Source organism: Calidris pugnax, unplaced genomic scaffold, assembly GCF_001431845.1.
Source record: "Calidris pugnax isolate Ruff unplaced genomic scaffold, ASM143184v1 scaffold81, whole genome shotgun sequence".
Classification (NCBI taxonomy): domain Eukaryota; kingdom Metazoa; phylum Chordata; class Aves; order Charadriiformes; family Scolopacidae; genus Calidris; species Calidris pugnax.
The window spans coordinates 10,224,261-10,246,864 of NW_015090880.1; the positions used below are offsets into that span (position 1 = coordinate 10,224,261).

At 43.8% G+C, this 22,604-nt stretch overlaps 1 protein-coding gene and 1 long non-coding RNA gene across 3 annotated transcripts in view; one reads left to right on the top strand and one right to left on the bottom strand.

The window, feature by feature from the left end:
- Positions 1-9,992, top strand: part of FHIT (fragile histidine triad) — a 590,052-nt gene extending 580,060 nt beyond the window's left edge. The window contains exons 7-8 of the mRNA XM_014946619.1: positions 2,001-2,104; positions 9,677-9,992. Of these exons, the coding sequence (XP_014802105.1) occupies positions 2,001-2,102 (102 nt within the window). The 3' untranslated portion in view covers positions 2,103-2,104; positions 9,677-9,992. The remainder of the gene's footprint in view (positions 1-2,000; positions 2,105-9,676) is intronic.
- LOC106890662 overlaps positions 1-22,604 on the bottom strand; it is a 36,360-nt gene that overhangs the window by 10,834 nt on the left and 2,922 nt on the right. For both annotated transcript variants that reach the window (XR_001412549.1, XR_001412548.1), the window contains exons 2-4: positions 22,333-22,485; positions 18,655-18,797; positions 17,305-17,605 (exon numbers count right to left, since the gene is read on the bottom strand). This is a non-coding gene — a long non-coding RNA (uncharacterized LOC106890662). The remainder of the gene's footprint in view (positions 1-17,304; positions 17,606-18,654; positions 18,798-22,332; positions 22,486-22,604) is intronic.

The window sequence follows — 22,604 nt, forward strand, 5'->3', positions numbered from 1 at the left end:
CAGGCAAGTTTCAGAATTCATTGCTGCTCCTCATATATCTGTTTTAACCTTAAGCCAAAGATTGATTATTTTTAAAGGTTAGCAGTTATGTAGCAAAAGAAACCCTCTCCTTTGCCAGCTTTGAGAAGTCACCGTGGGCTGCAACTTCACAGAGTTTTAATTTAGACAACAACAGCCACTTCAGAATATGCCTTCTTATTACTGTTCACTTCAGTTTTTTGAGCAGGGAAAATTAAAAAAAAAAAACAACTACAAGTCAAATCCTCACTTTACTAGTCTCCTCCTGGAGTTAGCTCTCACTTGGGTTGTGCAGAAACAGGACAGCAGCCAAATCACGGCACTAAAAGCACTTCTTGCAGGTTAAAAGAGGAGACCTTGAGGAACAGGGGCTGCCCTCCCTTGCCTTCTGGCTGTTGCCTGCTCTATCTCCTGCTGATGCCAGGTCGAATGAGCAAGACATTGCTTTTTTAGAAAAACAGCTCACACCTCAGACAGACAATTGATTTACCACCACTTGTCTTGTCTTGGTGCATCCTTTTGTGAAGTGTAAGTGCAGTCCATGGAAAGTACAGGATGATGTGTGCTGTTTCCTATAACTCCTCCTCATTGCCAGCTCAGCTGTGGTACCTATACATCGTATAGGTACAGTGTGTACGGTGGGTGAGAGCAGGCACTTGGACACAAAGAATGTGTGTTGACAGTCTATACCCTGTACCGGTTCCCGGCTTTTAAATCTTTCTCTATAATTCTGTAGCATTATTACAAGATGGATTTATAACACACCTGGAGCTAATGTAACAATGAAGATTAGTCCTCTACTAGTCGAACAGTAATACACTTTAATTTGCCTACAGCTACTCTATTGTATTGGCATGAAAGGCAATAGCTTTCTAAAGCTGCTTCATCTGCTGAGGAGGAAGAAATCTGTGCTGCAGAATATAAAACTACATAGGACTATAGCTGGCAGCAAAATTCAGAGTAGAAGAAACACAACACAAATATAAAAGTATTTGTGAGTTGGATGTATGCTAACAATCCTAGTTTATTGCTAAACATGTCATATACCATAATACGGTTTGCTTGGCAGTTTCAATATTGCTTCATCTTTATCTTTTCACTGCTTCATCTTCTGTACTAAAACTTGTCCAGGAATAAAAGGTGTAAAGGTGTTTTCAACTTTGTTTGTGACATAAACAACAAGTTGATATTATAATGTTCCTCAGAAGCACTGATGCTGTTAATACAATCTGTGCCATGCTCTGTACCTAGAGATACACTGGAAATCTCAATATTTAAGCCATTAATGCAAATGTTTCTGCTGTCTGTTGGAAGTGTAAACTTCCCTTGAGGAGTGGCAGGCATTCTTTGACTGGACATGTGTACAAATAGTCACTCAAGTACTTAAAATAGCAGGTTTTGTTTCTAGACCAGGGATGTGTCTCACTTTCGATAAGAGCAAGGAAGGAGTAATAACTTGCATGGAGGGAGGGAATGTATCTCTTCTGAAAAGTACTGATAAAAACTGCCAGTGGGAAACAGCAGCAACAGGGCCTTGTTATCACAATAGGTCTTTGATGGGAAAGGTGGCCCCATGGGCAGAAGAAATGCCAGAGAGGCAAATTTACGTGAATTACTGCCAAGGTGTCCAGGCAGCTTGTGCCCAGCTCACTCCATGGATGTAATGGGCACTTCAAAATACCTGAGTGTGTTTGTTATCCTATCACCTACCAGCTTTGCATCAAAGACTCACAAGGCATCTGACCATCAACTCACAAAGGTGAATTCTGTCGCTGCCTATCATCATAAATCCATCAGAGCCAGTTAACTGCTGTTACCACTCTAAACCAGTAACCTTCACCCTTCATCACCAGGTCCCTCCATCCTGTGGACACACGGAATAGTTAGATTAGTTGCCTACAGGAATGCCCTAAATTTGACAATAAAACTGTAAATAAAATATCAACAAGCTTTTTTTTCCTTCTTCTTCCTTCCTCAAAAAGTTGCAACAACACGACAAAGAGGATTCTCCTGACAAGTGGAGGACAGAAGAAGAAATGGCAGCTGAAGCAGCAATTCTGAAGAAGTATTTTCAGGAAAATTAAAGGTAATGATTTACACCTTAACTTACTCTTGCAACACCCAAAACTGTTCAGTCCCCCATAGGATTCTTAAGGACAGAGGGCAGAATATGTAGAATGGAGCAAAAGAAATGAAAGCTCTTAGGTTTGTGTTGTTTCCAAAACTACATAGCATTCAAACAGTGGCTGAAATAGCACACTCCTTGAACAAATCGGGACCATCATAGAGCATTTAGTTTCCAGACAGCAAAAAAGAAGATATCTGGAAATCAGAGTCAGCTGCAGTTACTTCAGAGGAATGTCTAACTCCTCTCTGTGTTTTTAGAATAGAAAGCAGTCTTGGTACCTCTATGATGAGTTAAAAACTGTTGTGTCTGTGTGCACCCAAATATGCATATGCACCTAGGTGTACAAAATCATGGCAGAATTCAGACTATAGAGTGGATAAGCAAATGCTAACTTCATTTGGAAAATCTTAAATCATCCAATCAGTTCAGCTTTCAAAATTAAGCCTGCTGGAAAACTGCCTGTTCTGCTAAATTTTCCACTGGCCCTAAAAAAAAAATATATATTGCAAGGAGGAATAGAAAAGACAAAAACACTTGGCAAACACTAACATTGGTGCTCTAGAAATTGAGAGTTTTTCATTTTGTACCTGGAATCCCAGAAGCCAAATTCTTCCAGTAGAAATGAACTGCCCCCCAGAGATCAATATGAGTTACACTGGGATGTACTCTGCTGCACTGATGCCAAAAGCTCCCTCTCCCCTGTTCCCCATATGTTGTTTGCCATCATCTAGCATTCTCGTTTCTCTGTCACTTCTGACTGTTTCATATTTTTCCCTCTGAAGAACCAAAATCCCATAAATAGCCCTCCTCTCTGCCTGTGACTCACTGCTTGCAGCCCAGCTTGAGAAATCTTGAGCTACACTACGCAGTGTGCATGTGGCACACTTACGTGGCAGCTCTCATGTCCTGTGCAGTTCTGTCACCTCCATTTGGGCTGGTTCATCACATTCTTTCCTTTCCCTTTTTTTTTTTTTTTTCCCTGTATGATGACAATGCTTTTATCTTCTCCAGTCAAATTAGCTGTGTGAACACTTCTGTTGAGTGGCATGAAGAAAGCTGTGTAATGCCTGTAATTCCCATTTGTGAAGGAAACTTGTCCTCCGCATCTGGGACATAGGGACCTGCAGGGTTCGGAACAGCAGGGTTCAGTCTACATAGTCAAGTTTCCACAGTGGTTGCTGGATTTGAATTTAGACACTCACTTTTCACCTTCTCAGATATAGACATGTCAAAAATGAATTACTCAGCCAGAACGAGTATCCTTAGGTAATGCATATGTAAGCACTCTTCTCTACGAACAGAGGCGTTATGTAGTACTTCATCTATGGCATGGTGAACAGTACTTAGGATAAAATGGCACATCCCCATTCCAATGTGATGTTGTTGTTCCCCATTATATATTTGGTAGGTTTTTGGAGCGTTTGGGGTTGGTTTTTTTTTTTTTTTTGTCTGGTTTGAAATGAATTTTAAATACTTTCCTGTGGTTTTTTTTTTTTTTTTGTCTGTCTTTTGAAATGAATTTTAAATACTTTCCTGTGGAGATTCTCAAAGGGGTTGGAATGAAGTCCCCACGTATCGATAAAATGTTCTTAGACTCTTCTGATACTAAATGCAAAGCTGGATAGATGGTATAAATTCATTCCTGAAAGCAAATTCATAGACTTCTATTTCCATTTGTTATGAAAATAAATCAGCCTGTGTCTGCATGGATTACCTCTTGATAAGTTCCCCATGATATTAAGGTCACTATCTTTCCTAGAACAGACTGGTAAATTAAATCTTACTGGCATCATTATCATGAGAGTATTTTGCCTAGTACAGGCAGTCCTTCCAATCCTCGATTCCCAACACAAGGCATCACTGTCAGTCTCTTCTCCCTGACATTGTTTTGCTTCTGAGGTTTAAGGCTCTGAACCTGAGATAATGGTATATCTGAGCACCTTCTGAATTTCTCAGCCTTTATCTACTCTCTTGACCTTGCTTCTAAGGTGATGAAGATTGAAAACTTTTGGCAAATTAACAAGGTTATGTGCATTCTTCTTCAAAGCTATTTTTGTTTTTCACCTACAAAGGATTTATTTTGCCATTTATAAGTTTACCTGGATGCTATTTGACTTGAGTTTTTTCATGCGGCACAGGGAAAGTCAGAAAGAGCTGAATGTGGGTGTTCTGGAGCCAATAAATGGCAATTTTTAAGGCCTCATGCATTATTTTTCTACTTAAGTGCTTTGTTCAAAGAAGCCCAGCTCAGCTAGATTAGCCTGGACAAACTGAGCTGTGTTTCAGAGTTTTTCCAGCTGCGCTTACATTTATCACAAGTCCTTCACCAACTGTGACAACTCCTATATGACTTGACTAGGTACACTAGCACCTTTTGCCTGTATTTATAGACTATCTGATCAAGAAGAACTTGCAGGTGACTTTTTCTTTTTCCTGAGAAATATTTGAACAAGGGAAGAAGCTCTTGCTTCTCTTCCTATGTTTGCTGGTGCTGATCTGTCTTGGCTGGTTGGGTGGCCACACTGAGTGCTTCTACACCAGTCCCTAGATGACTGAAAATACCCAGCCACTTGCTTAAAGAAATGAACCTTGTTTACCCTCTAAGTTTACAATTGCCTAGAGCAGATGAAACTGCAATCAGTGAGGGAATTTCTGTTTTGGAAGTGTTTCTAGTCTTTCAGTGATGTCCCCACACCACTCTGTCCCATCTTATTAGAAGGGCTTATCACTTCTCAAACACCCTGAACTTGTGCTGGCTCTGCAATGCTGTTCATGATGCTGTGTCTGCAGAGCTGAAGTTCAGCAGAACTTCATGTGGCCCTGGAGGAGGACAAGAAAAGGAAATATGTGGAAAGGATATTTAATATATAATTGCCCTGATTATTCACTCTCTTGGATAGGAGCACCAAGGTTTGACCTCTTTAGGAGCCATTCCTGTTGGCTGTCATATGGTCAGTTGTGTGAGATAACTAGTCCCTATTTTAGATGGATCCACAGGAAAAGAGTCTTTACTCAAAGAGGAAGACTTGATGCAGCATCTTAATTTCCAAGCCTATTTTCAGATGCACCTTTAAAATTTTCTAACTATCTATAGCTGGGTGTTTTGATAGTCTGTTTTGTGCATTTTAAATTACACATGCCAGCAAAAAGGCTAAAGATTAAAAGACTTACTAACCTTCAGATAGTATACAAAAAATGTTTCTCTTCAAAGGCAGTTTCACTCTGTGTTGTTGTTTTGAAGAAAGAACCAGGCTGCACAAGTTTCAGTAGAAGTTTTCCTGTTTTATGCATAACTGAAGTAACACTTTTATGCCATTAGAAGAGTAGTCAGTCTTAAGTACGATGTCAAAACGTCCCTTTGCATGAAGTGGTTGACAGTGATATTCTGTTGCCTAGTGCTTTTTGAGTTACAAATATTCAATAGCTTTTAATTGCTTAACCATCTGAATATTTCGTGTCGTTCAACGTGCAAAATTCATTTTAAAATCTCTCCAAATAAAGCAGTCTGCACAGGGGTGCAGGACTTCTGATGTCAATTATCCCCTTCATCCACAGTCTGGCAATATTTCTGAAGAATACCGTCTTTTCAACTTTGTTAAAGAATATGAATTTTGCTCCTTTTTTTAACTTCACTGTGAAAGAGAGATGATCTTATTCTTTAAGAGCACTCATCCTGCCCCACAGCTGCATCTTCTGCACCAAGACCTCAGCATGTGTGGAAAGATGCTGTTCTATTGACTTCAGCAGGGAAGTTTACCACTATTAGTAGCAGCTGACTTGAGGGAATTTAAGCTGGTAATTTGGCTGGCATCTGGTTTTGCTCCAGCATCTCTGACAATCTATGCTGCGTGCATGAGAATGAACACCAGAGCAATTCTATCTCTTTCCTATAATTTAGGTAAGTATGAAAAGATGGCTTGCAACGCCTTTTTTTGGTTGCTGTACTGTAAGAAATGCCCTCCCGTTATTTCTGGTGCTTTAAACCAAATGAAACACAAAATGATTATGCCTTGTAGTGGATTTGGCACACATGCTGTGCAGTGAGAACATGGCCAGTCTGCCCCAGAAGATGCTGCACCTGGGCAGTATGGACCACAGAGCAGGTTGTCTCCTGGATGGGTGCCACACTGACAACAGAGATATGGGCAGAGATATTTTCTGTAATAGATGCTCCTCCGCTGTAAGCAGCCTGTTGGTGAGCAGGATCACCATGCAGTCATAAAAAATAGAATGTGCTGTGGACTCTGGTATCAGGAATGGACACAGGGGAGAGGGGTACAACAGGCAGGGACCACTCAATGGCAGGAGCCTCGCTTTATAAGACAGACATTTTTTTGAGTGCTTACACTGGAATAATAAGACTCAAGGTGGTGCCCGGTCCTGGGGACTTCCTGGAGAGCATTGTCGAGAGCTGTTCATTGCTGCACTTAGGAGCTGTTTGCATATAATCCCTAAGTAAATACACATCCTAGTAATCAGCTATAGATTTCTCTGCACTTCAGACTTAAGTGCTATTAATTATATCCCCCACTCAGAAGCCTCCAAGAACCATTAATTAGAAAGCAGGAGCGGACGGTTTGCTTGACTGTGTGAAACTATTATGACCTGAGAGTGAAATATAAGCTTCAAAGGAAACACGTTTTATGAAGGTCACCTTGGAAAACATCATAACATTCTGTCAGGAGAAGAGAACGCAGCACTCCAAGTGTGCATTTCAGTGTGACATTATGCTTTAAGTAGTTGGAAATAGCAAAGAGGAGATGGATCAGTTCATAGAGTCTATGCTTTTTCACCCAAAATTCTGTTTTTTCTGTGGTAAGTACACATAAAGTAATCTCTTTGACATTTCAATGGAATGTGAGGAAAGTTAATATCAACAGAAATCCAATAGACAAACATAATCTGGCCCTTGTTGGTATTTTTGAAGTGTAAAACATCCAGACGCACCACCTCTGCAGCAGAGAGAAGGTTTATGCACAGGAGTTAAATTATCTCTTCAAGGGAAGATGTAAACAGCCAGAAGTGGTGCAGTGACTGTGTACAGCACTAATACCTACCCTAGAAGGCTTAGGGCACAGGCTTCCCCAAATAAATGTGGTGTGCTAATGCACAGCAGCCTCAGAACTAAGGCTGATTATTTTTCTGGTTGAAGCATATCATTATTCTCATGAAAACAAAGATGTGATAGAGTTAGCTATGGTTATAACTGAAATGTATTCCTTTTGTAGGAGTCAGGCTAAACATAATGTCCCCCTCACAACTATTCTAGGGCTCTATTTTGAGGCAGTATGTACTACTGAGCTGAAAGTTATACACCACATTCTCTGGACTTCCATTTCCCTATAGGTGGGCATTTAATTCAGCTATAATGAGTACATGAATTCCATATAGCACTGCTTGCATCCTGCAATTATAGCTACAGTAGAAACATCGTGGCCGGAGACACAGACAAGATTGTACCACATAAAGGCAAAGCAGCAAATGTGTTACTGTTAGCAAAGAAAGCTGACAGAGCCAGATGTTCTCTTAACTTGCACATCCAGCAGCCTGAATGTTTACCTGGGATATCTGTCAAATGCCAAGTGTTTTCAGTCTGATCCATTCTTGATTCATCATTAAGCTTTGTGTGTGTCACATTGTGTAAGAGGAAAATGAGAAAGCCAAGCATTACTGATGGACATTGTGTCCCAGGACTCCAGATACAATAGTCAGGCCACAGGACAATGCTGAGCTTCAAATTAGGATGACAGCGACTGTGGTGAAGTACTTTTATACCCAAACCTGTGCTAAAATGGCACTAATCTTTTGCCCCCAAAGCTGCAAAAGGATGCACTTACTAAGCAGCTAGACCCTCCTTCGAGCAGATTCACAAAGCGTGTGCCAAGTAATTTACAGGCTGCCATCAAACTGTCAGTCAAGAAGGGCATACAATGGAAACTGTTGCTCAAAATGCCATCAGAAGGGGAAACATATGTTTCAGTGAGAAAAGACAATCAAACAAAGAAGAGGGCGGTTGGGGAGTTGCAGCCGCAACAGCAGCAAGGATCCGTACAGCCCGGGGAAACAAGTTCGGGGGCTGTGCCCTCTTCTAACAGCTTTGTGTTTAATAAGCTGAAATAATTTTCTGAGGATGGAAGCCAGCTCTAAACATGCTCTGAACTGAAGGTACAAAACTGCAGATACCCAGCAAAAAGCCCACTTCACGCTCAATTATTAGCAAAGGTTTGTATCGCGTTATCCTATTGCTGTAGCTGCTGCATAATGGAACTGCCCAGAGAGACACTCTAAGCGGGAACTCAAACGTGACCTCAAAGCTTAAAAGATGCCTTTGTGTGAGTTTCGGTATCTAGGCTGTGTAGGTGTAAAGGCATTAATAACTCCTCCAGCAGCAGTTATTTGAAAAAGGAGGGGGGTGATGGACACTGGAAGTGTATTGGACTGAGCGTACTCAAGGCTCTGTTGTTTGCCAGGATGTCAGTCTCTCCACGAAGGCAGGTACGTGCAGGGGTAAACCCAAATGCCCAGGTTGTGTTAGCACCTGGGGCTGCTCCAAGCCTCTAGGTAACGCCGCAGTAACAACTGCGCTATGAGTTTGTGCAGGGATTTCTCACACAGTTTTCACAGCTGCAGTTGTCAGACTATTCTATTTCTCTGCTTCAGGAACACCTTCCAGGTCTGTCATGGCACCTATTACAGGTCTTTTACTAGGACGGACCACTAAGAGGCACATAAAATTGGAGCAAACGTGGGAAGAAATAGCCCATTCATTCTCCATTGTCTGAGACTGAGGGCATTTTCAGGGTGATGGTCCCAAATCAGTGGTGTGTAATACCTTAGCATTAGGTAGACTCCCACCGCAGGGTAAGGATGGATGAGGATATACAAGAGATGATGATGATTTTGAAAGAGCATTTGCAGGAGCTTATATAAGAGATCATGCACCCCAAAGACTCTTGCATGAGATTATTTTAGCAAAAGTGATTTGAAGAGTAAGAAGCTGGATTTGATGACACAAGATGCCCTTTCTAATCCTTTGTTCCTATGACTAACGGTCAACAGAGCTGGGGACTGTGCTGTCTTACTCAGGGACATCAGAGAGGTGGCTTCACTTCATGTTTGTTTTTTGTAAAATGATCCTGACCTCCTTTGGAGGGTGCTTGGTGAGTTAGGAATGAAAAGCACAATGTGAAAGGCAAGAATTATTGTTATTTGGAAGTGAGCTTTATTGAAAGAGTAGATGATAAATCAAACAAATGTTCCTCTTTCTTGCTCTGATACATAATTTTAAAATAGTTGTGTGCAAGGATTTTCTCCTTTCTCTGTCACGCAAGCTATAATAGAAGCTGAAATGTGCTGTGTGTGGATTTACCACTGAACTTTTTCTTTTGCCTATTGCGGTCAGTGTTTCCTATTGGAACACACTAATGAGCACCTAACTCGTTAGCAGTAAACATCTTTCCATTTTGCCTTACTAACAAAGATCAAATGTGCTATTATATGTAACTATCTGTTATGTTTGGTATTTCTCAGGTAACAAAATGTTTGAAAAACATCCTGTGACATAAGAAACTCCCCAGAAAGAAAGACTTCATTCTCCAGTTCTCAGTGTCCCTGGAGCTGCAGCTGAACAATTTTATTATGTTCTACAAATACAGGATTCTTCCATGAAAAATTTTATTGGACCTTTGGATATCATCAAGGTTGAATTTCAGCTAAGACAACTAACAGCACTGATTCAAAATATTGCTCTGAGTAGTAAGTCATATTTTTCTGAATTGTTTACTTGGGAACAAATCTTTTTAAATTGTCCCTTGGCCTAAATTGAAATAAAGTGCTAGCGAAATCAGGTAGCTATTGTGTTTCAGTACATTACAAAGTGTTTACTCCATGTTGTGCTTTTTGAGGTTCGGTTATTGTATGTGGGCTATTACATCATAGAAAAATTAGATCTTTTTACAGAATGACAATTTATAAAACCCAAGGCTTTGTTACAGAGTAGCCAAGATAAACTTGGAGAGCTACCGTTTTGTCAGGTAAGGTAGTATACAAGAAATATAACACTTACTAAGGTCTTTCCTTTTTTTGTTCCTTTTAGTGCATTGTCACAATGCTTCTGGAGCTTAAGGTGATACAAAGCAGTTCTGCAAATCAATGAACACGTAAAGCTGCTAATGGTATAGTAATGACATTAGGGTTAGACTGGCATGAATGTCCGCTTGCAGCACCAAACAAAATGAGTGGGAGCCACCTCCCTTGGCAAGATATGCCGTGTTCAGAGCCTGCCATGGGTTAGTTGTTGATTGCTAACATCTAATTAAAAAAAAAAAAAAAAAGGCAAACAGGTGGAAGAAAGAAGAAACAATGCAAGATATGCATGAAAAGAGCACCTCTAATCTTGTCCTTGAATTGCCAGGGAAGCAACAACTGAAGCTTCCTGTGTCCCCTGAACTCAAGATCAAAAACAAAATAGGCCAAGTCTTCCAACATGAGCTGTGCTGAGGGGGGGCGCAGGGTGCAGAGTCTACCTGAAGGCTTGAGGAAGTCAGGGTAAGGTCCAAACCAGAGCCTGGCAGTAGTTTACATGCCTGGCAGCACAGTGCCATCACCGTCCTGAACAAGTAAAAATGCTCCAAAATAGTCTATCCTAAAGTGTTGCAACCTGACCTGAGAAGTATGAAAATGCTCAATGTACGAACTCACATAATTTTCCTTAAGTCGCTCTCTGCTATATCCTGCGGAGGAATTCAGCCTGTTGGTTCTGAAGTCTTTGTGCTGGTCAAATATAAATAGAAACACTAGGACAAAATCACTGATGTCTGATTCCAGGTTTTACTGTGGTGCTGTTAAAATATTGCTCCTGAAAAGCCAGTTAAATTCAAAGATTTACCATGACCCAATGTGACCATCAATATCTTCCATTAGTCCTTTTAAAAACTCTAGAGATTTTAACCCTATTTCTTTTTCCATGCAGAGTAAATGAAAAGTACATTTTGATGGTGTCTGCACTTTTTAGACCCTGAGCAAGGGCTGAATAAACAGGAAATGAAGGTCGGGGGGCAAGAAGTGACAAAGAATAAAAGGTGAGTAGTCAGGATGGTCAAAGATACTGGAAAATAGGCCAACACAAAGGGTTGTCCTTTTGCACTTTAATATTTAAAGCAGCTGTGATTTCACAAGACAGAAGACAACAGTTGTGCTGCTGGGGAAGCGCTAAAAGGAAAACCTGAGCATCAGTTACATTTGCAAGATATTTCCTAACCTGATGCTCAACGGCTTCCTATTAAGTATGGAATATTCTGTATTAATTCTGTAGCCTGTGATGAGCAGGCACTGCGCCAACCATTTTGCATGGGGGCTGCTGAGCAGATGAGTGCTGAGCTGTATGGAAGATTTCATTTGTGTAAATGAGGAGGCCGTTATCACAGCACTAAAGGTCCTGTTTTTAAAAAAAGCCTCCTGTGGCATTATGCACAAAACAACCTATTTATGCAGCATGAAAATATTTATGTGCTTCGCTCCAGCTTAAAAAGGGAATTTGCAATAGATGAGGGACATGAGAAAGGATTGGAGTGAGAGATAAGGAGAGATTAGAAAAGACAGATCATGAAGTACATGACATCCTGCAGCAGTATGTGGAGTAACCCCCCCCCCCCTCCTTTTTTAAGACCTGAGCCTTGAGGATGGTGTCTGGATCATTCATACACTTCCTATAGACTTAATTTTCTGCAGGCAGGGCACTGCATACAAAGATGCGGTTGGTGGAAGTGGGAGGATCTGCCATGCGGAAAGCATTAGTGATCTTTGTAACGTCCTTTCCACCCTCAACCACTTGCCCTCACTGGGGTCATTCCCAGGGCTTGTCTTTGGGCTGGGGGATGCTGCAGAGTGCTCAGCTCCTCCACTGAAAGCAGAAATCACGGGGAAAAATTACCCATGCAGGGGCTCAGATGGACATGGTACGAGTTGGTCTTAATGGGGTGGCTTCGTAACAGGACAGAGCTAATTGTGCTCATTGTTAACATGGCTCAGACCTTTGTTCCCTGTCCTTATACACACTTTTTTGTTACTAAAATTTGTTTTGATGAAGTGAGCAGTTCCCCCAAGAGGCTGGGGTGGCTATGCCTGTGTGCCTCTATTTTCATTAGCCAAACAGCTGTGGTTCAGCTGCTGTGCTTTTCATTGCCTTTTGTAGGACAAGGCTGGGACTAGGATGTGACTCCGTGTGCCCTCTTCCCCCTGCCTACCTTGAAAAAGAAATTGCAGAAGAGCTTTCTCGGGCATGGTTAGTCCCACAGACAGGAGAATGGCCAGGTTACTAATGGCTAGGGAGCACACATCTGATGGGGATACCCTCAGCCCATGCACCCTGTCCCTGCTGTGCCAGGCAGCCCATGTGTATGGTCCCATTTGAAGGCCACATGGCAGCCATCTGCACAAGCATGTACATTTTTGGGGCTGGGCAAATCCATTAGGAATGGGCTCTGAAGTCTTTGCTGCCCATGGGCTCATGTTTTGCTGTGCAAGGTCCCTGGCACCCGCTTTCTGCCCATCCCTGCTTGGTTTTCCAGTGGGTGAATGCTCATCTGGACCACAGTTAGGTTTCTTTGTGCAGAAAGGCAGCTTAGATGGCTAATTGTCCAGCAGCAAATCTGCTCACACTAAGGTAGGCAGGTAATCTACAGTGCTTTCAACAAAGGCTGTGAGTACAGCGTGAGGATATTTTTTAATTGCCTTTCAGCAGTTTTCTTGCTCCTGATGCAGATGCACCAGCCCCTGGTCCCCCATGGGACAGCCGCAGCCACCTCAGGTAGCTCAAAGGGGCCTGTGTGTTGACAGATCGATGGGCTGGGGAATGTGTCACGTCGGCTCCTTGAAATCGGTATTTCAGAAATTGGCTCCGTGCTGCTTCTAACCTCCCCCAGCACACATGCACCCCACCTGCTGGGTATCAGGCTCTCATTTGATCCTGTGCTCAAATAACACGGTGTTTTGGTTTTAATTAATGTTGCAGAGAGGGGAAAATGACCTTTGGTCTCTGTGGGAGCCTGACTTGGCCGCAGGCTCAGGACAGTATCTAAGATGGAAGCTCTTGGCTTAGATGGGGGGAGTCAAGGTCGGCTCCTGGCTTGTGACAGCACCCTGAGATGTGACTGGGGACTGAGCACCACCTGAAATAAAATAACCTGAATACACGTGGGATCTGGGGGTGATCTCACACGTGAGCTGTAAAGCCACAAAAATCATAATGCCCCAGTGCCCACAGAGCTAATGAAAAACTTTCAAACCCAAATACACACATAGTGACAGCCAGGAAAAGTACCTAAATCATTTCTGTCTCAGCTTTCTGTGTCCTCCTATCCACTCCCCATCTCTCGCCGTCACTGTGGTTGATGGCTGCTGAAAAGCCTTGTCTGATTCCTGCATCTGGTTCCTAACGTACAGGCCAGCAGCGCTGTGAAGGAGAAAATGCTGCTGCTCATGTAAGCTGTCCTGTGTGCTGGCAGGGCTGTGAGTTTCAGAACAGAGTGATGTATTTCAGCTCTTGTGAAATTTCTGAATAATCAGCTCATCAAAAAGTATCATGCCGAGTTCCCTTGTAGTCCTCTCCAACTTGCCACCTCTCCTGCCAATAGCTCTGTAGGGTGACCACAGCTTGGCATAGCCCATTAGCAGAGCTCTGCACAATCACTCATGAATAGAGCTGGCTGGAAAATACAATTTTTCTTCTTAGGAAAAAAAAGAGATTTGGTAGGGCAGGGGGGTTATTTGGCTTGGCATTTCAGGATGAAGATTTTCTCCGTGGCTCCCTCCAGCACACTCTTCTGCTCGCCCCTGCACCCCACCCTTTTTCCTCCCAACCTCATTTTTTAGAAGGTGACTCCAAGAAAATAAAAACTCCACTTAAAGTGGCAGAGTCATTGGATGCTGTTTAATCTGCTGGTGACTCCTCCCCACCCACAGGGCTAGGAGTCTCACTGCAGAATGGGCACCAACCCACTGGCTCCTTCTCCAGCTGGGACTCCTGGGCAAGTTGTCCTTGGACCAGCACTTTTTTGCTGCCACTGCCCCGTTTCTTCTTCAGAGTTTCTTACAGATATTGCCCTCCTTGAGCATCTCAAGAACCTGCTGTTTAGGCATCTGGGAGCTGGCAGCCATGTCTGTGTTCACTGGGAGATGGTAGGTACTGGAAGGACCTCGAGGTAAACCTGACCCATGACGCTGCAGAGACAAGGGGTTGAGCAGCAAGAGTTGCTGGCCTGCCTTCAGCTGCTCCTCTCTGTCCTGGGTGGCCTCCAGATATATCCTCCTGTGCTTTCCCCTTCCTTTTGGACATGTGTTTCTTAGTCACAGGTGATCGTTGCTTTGCCTGGAAAGAGCAGACTTCCTCGCTGTGTCCTCTAATGATGCTCAGAGCTGAAATGCCAGGAGGAGGCCAGGCTGGTTGCAGACCCTGTCCTTAAGGTGGGCAGCAAATGGCAAGTGCTGCTGAGGCAGGAGGTGCAAAAATCAATGGTGAGTCCATTAGGATTAAAGCTGTGGCATCAAAGCCTTATAGAGCCAGGATTATTATTATTTTTAGACCCGTGGTAGCTACATTGAGCATGGCACTTGGTGTAACATGGGTTGAGTACTTGTGTCTAAGTACTGTACACACAGATGGGACACAACGGCACCCATCAGTGAGGGGTGGCTCCAGTGCTGTTTTCGAGCACTGCCCGTCTCCTCCTTGGCTCTGCCCACAACCTGGCCCCCAGCTGCTGAGCACTTGCTCCGTCCCTCTTTACTTGTGTCACCCTCTCTCTTTCTACTCAGGCTTTTGTCATTTCTTTTGTCACCATAGTGACAGCAAAAGAGTGATGATTGCTGGAGTAATTTCCCATATTAGCTAGTGCTGGCCTTTCAGCCGAAATCAGTGCTTCGGTTTCTCCCGGGCTCCGGCTGAGCCTCTGCAGAGCCGCGTTAAAAAGCAGCAGCATAGGGGGCTCGGAGCATCGTGGTGCTGCCAGTGCTCCTCCAGCACAGGGCCTTCAGGTCACCTCGTGTCCCACCTCTGCACACTAGGGCTGCACAGAGAAAAGGGAAAAAAAAATCCAATTTACAAAGTGGAGTGCATTTGCTGTGAGTCTCGTGGTCTGTAAAACCAGGGATTTGGGCACTTCTGTCTGTTTTGGGGCATGGGGACATCCACAGGGTGCACAGGAAGAGCTCCCCGGAGGTAGCCACTCGCTCCAACCCATACAGCGAGTTAGCAAATACGCCCAGTACCCCCAGGCTGTGCCCCTTCCCACCTCTGCAGCCCCCGCTGCCCCCAGGGAGCCCAGACCAGGGCTGGGATCAAACCTGGGCTCACACTGGGGCAAGGGGGCAGCTCCATACAAAATACTGCTCTTTCCAAGGCATTGTTAGTCATCTGGAGCATCTCAGAGAGACATACAGGATACATAAACACAAATACATACTTGAAAATCAAGATCATTAAGTACGCAAATACGTTTAAATAACAAACAAGCTATTGAAAAGCAGAGAAAGGTCACAAAATGCGAAATGAAAGCTGCTCTTCTGTTCTCTGCTCCAGCAGCACCCGTCCCTGCCACAGAGGAGGATATATTAAGAAGAGTCAGCCTTCATTTCAAGCGTGCTGCCTTTTGTCCTCATATCACAACATTAACATTATCCCCACATAATTTTGTGTATTTAATTTTACAATAGGCTGTGCCAGTGAGCGCTGCCTGTAAATATTTGATCACCACCGTTCCTCTAGGATTATCTTATCAAGAGTAAAGATATTAAAATAGAAATCTTGTCATGTTACTGCCTTTATACTTCCAGCCTGAGAGTTGATTGACAGAAAATGAACTGCCTGAACTAGCTCCAAAGTGTCTTTTCACAGAGAGCTTTAATGCCAGAGGCTACAGGAAAAAAGGTAGCTAGTCATCAGAAACTAATGCCTTGCTGTAGTTATGGAGCTTTTGTACTCAAGATTAAAAAATATGAATCTACTAGGGGTATTTTTACAAGCGTAAAATGGTGTTGGTCTTTTTGTATCTTTTTGCCATCTCTAATGAGCCTTAAAAAGAGCCTTGCCTTTTCTTCCTGCACCTGAATATTAGATGTGGCCTCACCACAGCACCCAGACACGGGCTGAAGTTTTGCAAGAGTAAGCTCTTGACTTATCTAACCTACAAATTTCTTTTTGGTGATAAAACGGATTGCGAGCCAGGACTGAATGTTCCTGCCTAGCTTGGAATATCAAACCACTATAGACAAGTCAAGGTTTCTATTTATGGCCAGTTAAAGACACACCGGTAATGCTGTTTTAATGTTACAAAATTGCCCTGAAATTGTCATGTGTCTGAAGAGCACCACGCTGCAAATATATAGCCAGTCCCCGAGGGCTTGCTCAGCCTGTGCTCCAGCACAAATCAATGAGAGTTTTTGCTGGAGTAAGGACCCAAGCGCCAATTCAAGGAAGTACCTAAGCACAAGCAAACTTTAATCACAAGCTCGTGCTCCTTAGAAATCGATAGAGGCAGAGGCTGGCTGGGGCCAGGGGATGGTCAGGGCTGCGCGGCCGCATCCCTGCAGCTCCTGCGCCCAGGCGGGCGAAGGGCCAGCGGTTCCCGGCATCCAGAATAAATCTGGCTTTGTCCTGTCATGATCCTGGAGGGCAGGAGAGGGGGGTTAGTTCACTGATCTGTCCCATCGCAATGACAAACTGCAGCCACCGGCGTTAAATCACCCGAGATTGTCAAGGCGGTAACAAAAGTGTTATTGAGGGACAACTGAGGTTGGAGTGGCTGGAGGAGACAGCAGAACCTGGAGCACTCTGCTTTAGCCAGATCATTCCTCCTACTTTTTTTCCCCTCCAACATGAACAATGACTGTATGAAATTAAAATAATTGGACACTAACAGCACGTTATTGAGCTGACATGAAAAGGATTTACAGGGGTGGCCCCCATTAACAGCAATGGGTGGTCCCCTCCACGCTCTCCCTGGGCTCTAAATGCAGAAAAGCTTGTCCTAATATTTCACTTAAGTGAAAGGTCAAGAGCTGTGGGTTTGTTCAGTGTGCTCAATATATTCAATTAAAATATACTGGCGTGTTCATCACTTATTAACTGTTTTTGCAATAGCTGTAATTAAACAGATACTTACCTGTGAAAGGAAATCTTTCAAGACAAACTCTGACGTGTTGGCTGAGGAGAGCGGGAACTTCCCAGGTATCTGACATGGCTTTGCTTGGTGTCTCCACACAAACTCCTCAACCGCTGGGAGTTTTCCTTCCCTGCTGCTGGAGTGAGGATGGCTTCATGTCCCACTGATGGCCACCGATTTCCACGTAGGTAGGACATGTCTGCAGAAGGGGGGGGGGTGGCCAGATCCAGCTCCTGCACCTCCCTTCCCTGGGCACTCCGGGGGGAAGCTGAGCAGCAGCAGCGCTGGATGCTTGGCAGCCCTGGGGGAACAAAACCAGCCAGGCAATTTTCTCAACCAGGCAATTCACTTGCAGAAATATCATTTACCAACTTCCACGTAGAGCCTTAGGGATAAGAAATGGAGAATGAGAGAGAGAGTCGGCAGCTCAGGAGTTTTTAGCAAACTCAGAGGTTTTAGAGGGTTTAGCAGCTGGTGGCCTCCAATTCAATGGGCGGCAGAGTTAAAAGCCACACACCCTGCTTTGAAAACCTCCTCCAAAGAGCCTGAAATGAAGAAAAAAACCCCAACAAGGCAGAGTAGTGCAAACCAGAGTAAGGAACTGAAGGAAGCAAAAAAGTAATTACCTGAGCCAACTGTTCTAATTATATACACACAGCAGACAAACGGTGATAGCAATTGTTGGTGCTCTTAAGATGGATAGCAGGGAAATGGAGAAACAGTAGAAAATAACACATATTAAGGAATTAGTATTCATTATGCTAAGGAAGGGGGTGGGTATTTACATTAGTCAGAAATCAGGCATGCAGAGAGATGGGTGACAGCAAGGGGAAGCGTAGCAGAGAAAACCCAGAGCGCAGCTGTGACGGGTTTCCCCAGTAGCTGTGAACGGGGGGTGCTGAACCAGGTGTGATGCCACCAGCACCACTGCTCTTCCCCAGAGACTGTTCAGGGCTGAGCAGCACGTGCTTGTCCCAGGAGTGATGCTCTTATCAGCCAGCTTAGTCTCCTGCGTGTACCTTCCTACATGCTACAATACAGCATTTCCCCAGGAGGCTCTGGAGCACCCGGTGAACATGTACAAGGTACAAAGGGGTGTACCCTGCACAGGCAATGGTTGTCCAGTCATGGACAGCCCCAGCATTGCTCAGGTTTATCACAGCTCTGTGCAGCTGATGGCATCCAACATGCAGCTCCGGCTGCGTCCAGGTAAGGGCTGGAGCAGGGCACGAGGGAGCCCAGCCCCTTGGGGAACATGGGCACAGGATAGCACACTATGTGTGATGAGGTGAGTGTGCTCCCTCTTGCCTCCCTCTTGGGCTTTGGGGGGGAAAATAGGGTGCCCCTTACCATGCTCAGCAGCTGGTTTTGATCGTCTGTGTGCTGACAATCTTCCAGGTCCTTTCACTAAAATGTCCTGAAGCTCCTTGTGAGTTTGTGCCATCCTCCTCATCAGGTACCATCAGCAAACACCCACGTTCCTCTGTGGGACCCTTAATGAAGATAGATAGTGATCAAAGGAAGCTTCAGCCTAGTCCTTGATAAACCTCTCCTTTCATAATTATGGGGCCCTATTAGCCAGTTCCCACCCATTTCTGAGGTACTCAATTAATCATCTCCATCTTCTCCAGCATGACTTACAATGTTAGACATTCAGAGCACTATAGCAGGGGATTCATTGAAATCCCAGAGGAGCAGAACTGTTGGATTTCCTTTATCTGCAAGATCAGTTAGGAATTTCACGTTAATCTTGATTGGTGAATCATGTTGCAATTTATCCCATTTGTCTTCATGTCTCTGTAAATGGTCTTTCAGGAAAAAGGTCACCAAGCTCTGAGTGTTGGACCCTGTTCACTCAGCAAGCCCTTAAATAGTGGCACTACATTGGCCAAATCCACTCACATAGTCCCACCCTGAGGGTGATACCCTTGTTGAGCACCCACTCATGGGACCACGGGCCAGATCCTTCAAATCTGCAGGACAGAGACTGCCCACTTCCTGATGTCAGGCACCCAAGCCTGCTCCTTAGGTAGCTAACATACCTAACAAACATGCAAGTACCTAAAAACATCCTGTTGCACATTCCCGCTAAGCAATCAATCAGGTGCCATAAAACCTAACTTGGCATGGGCTGTTGGACTTGGGATTTCATTTCTGCACATCTTTCTTAAGCTCCAGTTTTGCATTCAGTCCCTTTGCCACGCTGTCTTCAGCCCATGCTCCAAATCTGGCTCCTCATCCAAAAGCCAGGCATTTCTCCCACTTTTTGAGGAAGTTGTACATTTTAATAGTCTTTCCTAAGTCCATCTAAGCATACTTTTTGGCATAACTCTCTTCATCCTTTCCCTTCCTGAGCTATTACACAGAGTTTGCTTTGCTGCCAGGTCTTCTTTCTTTGTGCCACTTAGACTCTGCTAATCCTTGGTGTCCTTTCTAAGAAGACATTTTTTTCATTCAATTCCAGCTCCTTCCTAAAAGTTTTTTTCCCCTTAAACTGAGAGGCATTTTCCAGATCTGAAGCAGGTGGCCTGTCCCTGCCCGCTCACCGTGCAACGATGCAGACGGCGGAGTTGCACAGCTCCTTGGGTGATCAAGCGTTTTATAAATTTCAAGCTAGAGATGTTAAAAAAAAAAAAAAAAAAGGAAAAAAAAAATTCTTTCCAGGGAGCCAAAAAAAACCCCCAAAACCAAAAAAAACCCCTGTGTGATGAAGCCTTTAAATATCATTACCAAAAAGACAAAAGTTGGAGGATGTGTTGCTTATAAAGTTAAAAAAAAAAAAAAAAAGGAAAAAAAATAGTCTTTCCAGGGAGCACAAAAAAACCCCCAAAACCAAAAACCAACTTTAGCCAACTGTACGCGGGCATAAACATTGCACTGTCTTAAGTCTGCACAGATGTTTGTGCCTCAGCTAAACCGAGTTTCCAGGTACTGCCCGCAGGCTCAGGCTCCTCCAGCAGCACTCGCCAGCCCCCCCGAGCCCTGTAACCAGAAGGGAAGGGAACACTGAATCCCAAAGCTCTCCTGGCATAAACCAGGCTGCAGATCACAAGCAAACCGTCAGTAAGTATCTGTGCTATAAACACTAAACAGGGAGTTTCTAGTCAAATCCAGCAGCCAAGAAGAAAAGCATCCCTTTCCATCCTCAGTCACCTCTCCAAAGACCTCACCGTCACTGCTGGCCCTGGAGCAGGGCTCTGGCTCTACGCTGTTCTCAGCTGCTCTCTGCAGGGACTTTTTGATTGGGTTGAGGCAGCAATTGTAAGTAAAACAAGAAAGGAAAATTAGCAGTTGCAAGACAGCGAGCCCTGGGTGTGTGTGCACACCTGTGCATCTCCCGTAGGATGAGCTTCAGCACACTTCATGTTTATCAGGTCTAAACACAGACAGATGCCTGGAAAAGCGGAGTGCGGGCGGGAGATGGAAATCCCATCCTTTCCCTATAGAGTGGCACAAAGAGACGGAGACACAAACACAAATTATAAGGCACAAGCTCAAACTAAGATGCTGCAGGCACTTGGTCACGCTTTGGTGGACAGGAGGGGTGGCAGCAGCAGCACAGGTCCCACACTGCCCACCAGGCTGGGGACCTCCCCCAGAACTTCTGGGCAGGGGATGTGCCATTGCTGAGCACAGGCACCAGGGCCACAGCCCACCCAGCAAAACACATCTATTGGACAGATATAGACATTATGACACAGAGAGAGAGAGACAGACAGACCGTTTTCAGGTATTTATATATAAAGGCCTTTACATATCTAAAAAAAGACTTTTTAAAAAAATTATTAAAATGTGTGTACATATATATATTTATATGCATACGTATAGGTGCTGGTTGCGTATGTATATATAAAGACCTTTAAAAGGCCTTTATACACACACATATTTACACATATATGTATATATACATATACACATGTATATAGCTCAAGGTCTTTTAGAACTATATATACGAATGTTTATATCTATATGTATATTTATATGAATATGCATATACTATATGAAATTAATATAAACAATATACATACACCATATATTAAATTATATACACATTATAATGCATATTTTATAGTAAACTAAGTGCAATTCCATTATAATATATTATATACTATCATTACGTAAATATGTTGTTATAATTTCATATATATAATATATGTTTTTAAAGGTCTTTTAAAGATCTTTATATATAATCAGCACACATATATACACACATACAAATACACATATATACATAGATTCTTATGTGTATCTTTTTGTGCATATGAATGAAAAAATAAATAAATAAAAATGGAGAAACAAGTTTATGGCATTTCAATTGCAGCCCCTGGGTAGGCCTGAGGTGCAGTGACGAGATCGCTCAAATAATTTGGCAGCCTCGTAATGAAAACTCTATTCTCCAACTGCTTTCATTTAAGCAGCTCTGTTTTAATAATACTTGCTTATTGCCTGGCAAATATAAATGGGAAAAGATGTAGATAACATCCTGTAACAATGCTAGACACTATATATACACACACAGAGGTGTATATGTGTGTGTGTGTATATACACACACATTTATGTATATGCATATGTACACCCCCCCACACACGGAGCATTTTACATTTCTCTCTGGGACCATCAGCAGGAACAGCTGCTCCACCAGGGCCGTGTGAGGCTGGGCTGGCACAAATACTTAGTGCAGAAAATCAGCAACCCATCACCAAAGATTACCTAAATTGTAGGAGAAGAGGAAGAATATTGCTCCCTGTAGCTCTGCAGAGTTTTATACAGTAAAATTGCGTGTGTGTATTTGTAAATGATGTCGGGTAGAAGTGGATAAAACTCCTGCACTACGTACAGACTGGTCACACCAGGAGCTGAGGAGCCAGCACTGGGGTGTGATGGGGCAAGAAGAGTGATGTGGGGCATCCTCCTGCTCTGCCCTATGGGGCAGCCCTTGCCCCAGGAGAAACCCCTCTGTGCAGGCACCCCTTGGTACATTTTACTTTTAAATCTGCTGGCTGCTGTTTTCGGCGCTGACACCTTACCTCTCCCCCAGCAGCCGTGCTGTCTGTCTGTCTGTCCAGACCCCGTGTGCCCGGCCACAGGCAGAGCCCCCCAGCTCACACACACAGCCCCGGCTGGGAAGGAGGATCTGTCACGCTGTGGCATTTCTCTTCTTCTCCAGCAAAGGGATCCTGCTGAAAGACATGAAGAAATAACATCAAAACCCCAGCCGGAGGCTGACAAACAAACTGACATTTAGCAGAAAAAAAAAAAAAAAAACCAAAAAAAAATAGGGGGGGGGGGAAGAAAACCC